Below are 5,429 nucleotides of genomic sequence, written 5' to 3'. Positions count from 1 at the left end.
AAGTGGGTGAACTTTAAGAGAGAGAGCTGTTTAATATGGGAATTATATCTCAAGAAAGCTCTTACAAAAAGTGAAGAGTCAGGAAATAGGAAAGCTGCAAAACACTGTGGAGTGTTCCCGTGTAAATAAAAAGAGGAAAAAAGTTTCTCAAGTCACCGCTGCACGACGCCGGGCTGGCGCCAGGGCGGGGGTCTGCGCTCTCCCGAGCGGCCACGCGCTGGACTTTATTGTGCCGCAACAAGCCCCCGTTCCCACTGTTTGTGCTTTTTTCAAAATATGGCAAAGGTTCAGGTGAACAATGTAGTGGTGCTGGATAACCCTTCTCCTTTCTACAACCCATTCCAGTTCGAGATCACCTTCGAGTGCATCGAGGACCTGTCTGAAGACCTGGAATGGAAATTTATCTATGTGGGCTCCGCAGAAAGTGAAGAATACGATCAAGTTTTAGACTCTGTTTTAGTGGGCCCTGTTCCTGCAGGAAGGCATATGTTTGTATTTCAGGCTGATGCACCTAATCCGGGACTCATTCCAGATGCAGATGCAGTAGGTGTAACAGTTGTGCTAATTACATGCACCTATCGAGGTCAAGAATTTATTAGAGTTGGTTATTATGTAAATAATGAATATACTGAGACAGAATTAAGGGAAAATCTGCCAGTAAAACCAGACTTTTCTAAGCTTCAAAGGAACATTTTGGCATCCAATCCCAGAGTCACAAGATTCCACATTAATTGGGAAGATAACACAGAAAAACTGGAAGATGCAGAGAGCAGTAATCCAAATCTACAATCACTTCTTTCAACAGATGCATTACCTTCAGCATCAAAGGGATGGTCCACATCAGAAAACTCACTAAATGTCATGTTAGAATCCCACATGGACTGCATGTGACCACCTGCCATCCCTATAGTACAAATTAAGCTATAAAAACACACAGAATTATTTCCCTCAAATTCCGTAAGTCCATAGTCAAGATACAATGTGAAGAATTTGTTTAAAAAACATCCTGTAGAAAGTTTATAAGAAAACCAGTATTTGAGCAAATTGTGGAATATAAATACAACTATTTTTAAGTAATTTTTTTCTCTAATGTGTTATTTTATTTGTTCTGAAACTAATCTGATTAAAACGTATATATTATTTTCTTTTCCTCTATATGTAATTAAAGCACTTATAAAGAAAAATGAATCACTAGACCAGGTTGTAAAGATGTCTTAGCCTCTTGGACAATAATCTTTGGACCACTATTTTACTAATCTTTGAAAGAACAAAGTTAACTTCAACTAAAATGTGTCTTCCTGTGATAACACATAATTTGGTTTGATTTAAGGGGCAAGTTTTCATTCTTTTTACGGCATGCCCTTAAAGAAGGGATTTGAAGTCAACTGTATGCTACCAAGAACTCTAGGATCTGATTTTCCAGGCCACCTTGAAGCCTCTTATGGCTACTGTTCAGTTCATATAATGTTAGACAGCATTCAGTTTGGTTTCTAAGACAACAAATGTGGTTAATTGTTTGTAAGGTCCTCTGGCTATGATTTTTGTTTTTATAACAGTTCAGGACATCAGAACACTCCATGAATCATACATCATTATTACCCAGTGAATTCAGCAGGTCAAGAGCAGATACAAACTCCCTAAGTTTAAGAACAGGAGAGTATAATGACTTCGTTCCGTTCGTTAGATTTATAATACTATGAACTTAACTCTTTAAAACTGTTTTGCTAGGTCATCTGTTGTTGGCAGCATTTACATAAAAACAGTGGATTTGGAAAGATATATTTAGCTTTATCATAATAGATAAGTTACTATTTTGGAACTATATATATTTTCACATGTAGTACTCTTCTCCGTATCCCCTGACACTCATGCACAATAAGATTAGGCATATTTGTGGTGGACATATTTTAGATAGCTTTTCCAGGTAAGTTTTTTAAAAGCAGTCTTGGAAAGGAATGCATTAACTAAATGGGCCAAAAAGTTCTTTTTCTTTGATGAGAGCTAGGTCCTTCCTCAAAAAGTTTCTTATGTTCCAGTAAATTAAATGTAGAATATTCTCATTACTCTTGCTGCTAAGCAAGACATTAGCCATATAATGCAGAGTTATGCAGTGCCTTCATATCTAAAACTTTTATACTGCACTTTTTAAGCTTTTATTTTGAGGAAGGGAAAGGGGCATTTGTCTGAATATGGATTCTAAGTTGTATATATTTCCTGTCATTCTAAAAAGTGACTTTGTGAAGCAAAATTTTGCTAAATGTTAAAACTTTGAAATTTAATATACCAGATAATTAAAATACTGTCCACTAACTAGTTCATAGACTTTAAAAGTAAGATACATCCGGCTGTTAAAACAGTATGAAGAAAATTTCATTTTTGTCTAATTGCAATTAAAAGAAAATGTTAAAATATTAAAATGAAAATAAAAGTAATACTTCCCAACCAAAAAAAAAAAAAAAGTGAAGAGTTAGTCTCTTACCTCTGATGTTAAGCTGGTAGAATAAAAACTTGAAACTGCTAGTGGTCATATTTGTCTATTTCTGAATGAAGCCAACACAGAAGAAAGCAAAGACAAGAAAGGTAGAGAAAGTTTCCTGTAGATATTATCTGAGCCCCCGATTCAGCCATGCCTGAAGCCATATACTCCCGGGACTTTTTTGGTTATGCCAACCAACTAATTCTTTGGTTTAATAAATTTTATTTTGAGTCTCTCCCTCTCCCCCTCCCCCTCCCTCTCCCTCTCCCTCTCTCGTAATTGAAAATATCCAGACTTGTATAGCAAGATGGGCAATCTGTTTTTGTAGAGTTTACCTTGGCTATGATTCCAACTCTACTTTTGAACAGGACTTCCAGAATTTTCTCAGCTACATAAACCTCAGTGTGGGTAAGAGGTGGCCAATTCTTCACACAGGTGTGCTGGGCCCTGAGAAACATCTCTACTGAGTCCACTCTTCACCAGGGATTAGCATGGATGGGACCCCAGTGTCTTAGGGCTCATAGTCACAGGCTGGCCTGTAACATGAGGCTGATTTTGCTGCAGGGGTAACTATTTCAATCTCCACAGCTTCTTACTTGAAAATGTCCCAGGACTTCCCTGGCGGTGCAGTTAAGAATCCGCCTGCTAATGCAGGGGACACGGGTTTGATCCCTGGTCCGGGAAGATCTCACATGCCACGGAGCAACTAAGCCCCTGCGCCACAACTACTGAGCCTGCGCTCTGGAGCCTGCGAGCCACAACTACTGAAGCCCGCGCACCTAGAGCCCATGCTCCGCAACAAGAGAAGCCACTGGAATGAGAAGCCCGTGCACCGCAATGAAGAGTAGCCCCCGATCACTGCAACTAGAGAAAGCCCGCACAGCAACAAAGACCCAACGCAGCCAAAAATAAAATAAATAAATAAAATAAATAAATTTATTTTAAAAAAAGAAAGAAACTGTCTCAGACGCTCAGACATAAAGTGTAGAGTGAGCGAACTCATTAAAGCCATGGCATACTTGAACTGAGGATAAAAAGTTACGCAAAATCCTGTTCGTTTCTGAAAAGCTATGTGAAATTTATTCAAGTTATTCAATTTAGCAAAAGCAAGGCCATAAAAACAAATGTTTAAGCTGGAAGAAATCTAAGGCATTATCTGGCTCAGGAGCTTCTATTTTCGAAACTGAGTTAATGAAAAAAGAAAAAGAAAAATACTTTCCTTCCTGTGCATTTGAAATAACAGTACTAAGCTCTGATTTCACTCCAAAGAAGTGTAGGATGGCATGGAAAACCAGATCCACGTGGTTGTCTGTCAAAGGAGTCATGGGTTGGCCATGCAGGGACCACTCAATAAGCCCATTTTCTTATTTAGACCAAACACCATCATCTTATTAAAATTCACTTTAGAGCAGATTTCATGTTAAAATTTAATGACACAGTTTGAGTTTGTCAGGAAGTGAGGATGAAGTAGATGTAGGGCTGCAGCCGAGGGGCAGCGGTCAGGCTCAGAAAGAAGAGCAAAAATGGACAGAAAAGGCAAGGTGTCTGAAGCTCAGGAGGCAAGAGGAGGAGTCCAAGGTCAGTCAAAGGCGGAGAAGAGAAAAAAAAAAGAAGACGGAGGAGAGGGAGGCACTAAATCAATCAGGTCTCCATCCAGGGCTCCAGCAAGAGCAGGGACTAGGGGTGCTGGGTGGGAGACTGGAGAGCAAGAACCTAGGAGTTTGGGCAAAGGTCTGGGTCAGCAGAGGTCAGGGAGGGGACAGAGCCTGGGCACCCAGTGGAGCTCAAGGCCAGCAGGAAGGGCTCACAAAGCTCCGCCCTTGGGCTGAGGGCTGCCAGTCAGGGCAGGCATTCCTGGCTGGGTGGGGAGTCAGGGGCCAGTTCTTCCTGCACCCCAACCTGGCTCTCCCAAGGTCTCTTTTCCCACCTTGACCCGGCACACTGTCCTCCAATGCTGGGCTCTGCTTGCTCTGGCTTTGGACCTGGCTCCTGTACTCAGAAGTTAGCTTCTGACCTCCAGACACTCACCCTGCCTGCCAGAGCTCTGGTCTCTACCATAACTCGCCCCACAGCTTGGAGCCTGAAACCCATCACTTATTCCCAGTCTCACTGTTACTGTCCTGTGGTGTCCATTGTCCCTCCCCTCCCCCTATGCCACCTCTGCTCCCACCAGACTGTCCCAGCCTTCCGGGCACAATTCCCTCCTCCCCAGGAACCTGCCCGGTCCACTGCAGCTTGAGGGAACAGTGCTCAGACCATGATCTGAGCTGCTCCTTTAGCCCTTAGATTGCCCCTGTTAGTCATCTGATTTGTGCAAACGTCTTGCCTCTCAACTAAAGGGGAAAGTCCCTGAAAGTAGGGACTTCCTCGCAGCCCTTATGCAATGCTAGATATACATGTTGATGTCCAATGTAAGTTTCAGTTGAGTGAATGAGGCTTTTGCGTAGAGTTTTCTTTTCCGACCAGGTTCTCAGCCTGATCGCAGGAGGCTTTTGCTAACAAGCTGTTCTAAATAACGTTGGTTTTGTACTTCAGAATTTGGAACTGCTTATTGGGCTGTTGGTAAAAACCAAACCCAAGGGCGCCTTTTAAGTAAAGGACCCAATGTTTAAAGCTCACGGTGAAAATAAAATAATGAATACCCTGGAGGGATCTTGAAATCAGGGCTGGAATTTCAAATTGGTTATAATTATTTTCTGTCCAGCTTGAGAGCTCTGAAAGCAACTGAGAATTTCCCTTAAATATAAGAAATAATCTCAAGTAAGGGAATAAAAGACTGTCCCTGGACCAGAGTCACACTGGGAGGGATGTAAATGGGGACACCTGTATAGCTGGGCCAGGCGATTTACCTGAGCAACAGGGGGCTGCTTCCAGGCCAGGAGAGGGAAGAGAAAGATGGAAATGCAATGCTTGTTTTTGTAGAAAAGTGCCAATGAGTAAAATAAACGTAAGT

At 41.8% G+C, this 5,429-nt stretch overlaps 1 protein-coding gene across 1 annotated transcript; it reads left to right on the top strand.

Moving 5' to 3' along the window:
• Positions 1-276: 276 nt before the first annotated feature.
• On the top strand, positions 277-995 carry LOC307059655 (histone chaperone ASF1-like; the record flags this gene model as incomplete). Its single annotated transcript, XM_079713777.1, has 1 exon — positions 277-995. One exon carries the CDS (start codon positions 277-279, stop codon positions 889-891), a length of 615 nt encoding a protein of 204 aa, XP_079569903.1. The 3' UTR covers positions 892-995.
• Between the last annotated feature and the right edge of the window lie 4,434 nt (positions 996-5,429).

The sequence above is a fragment of the Hyperoodon ampullatus genome (genome assembly GCF_949752795.1).
Source record: "Hyperoodon ampullatus genome assembly, chromosome: 10".
Classification (NCBI taxonomy): Eukaryota; Metazoa; Chordata; class Mammalia; order Artiodactyla; family Ziphiidae; genus Hyperoodon; species Hyperoodon ampullatus.
Note: the sequence above shows the minus strand (reverse complement) of the source record. Positions and strands in the feature narration are given on the sequence as shown.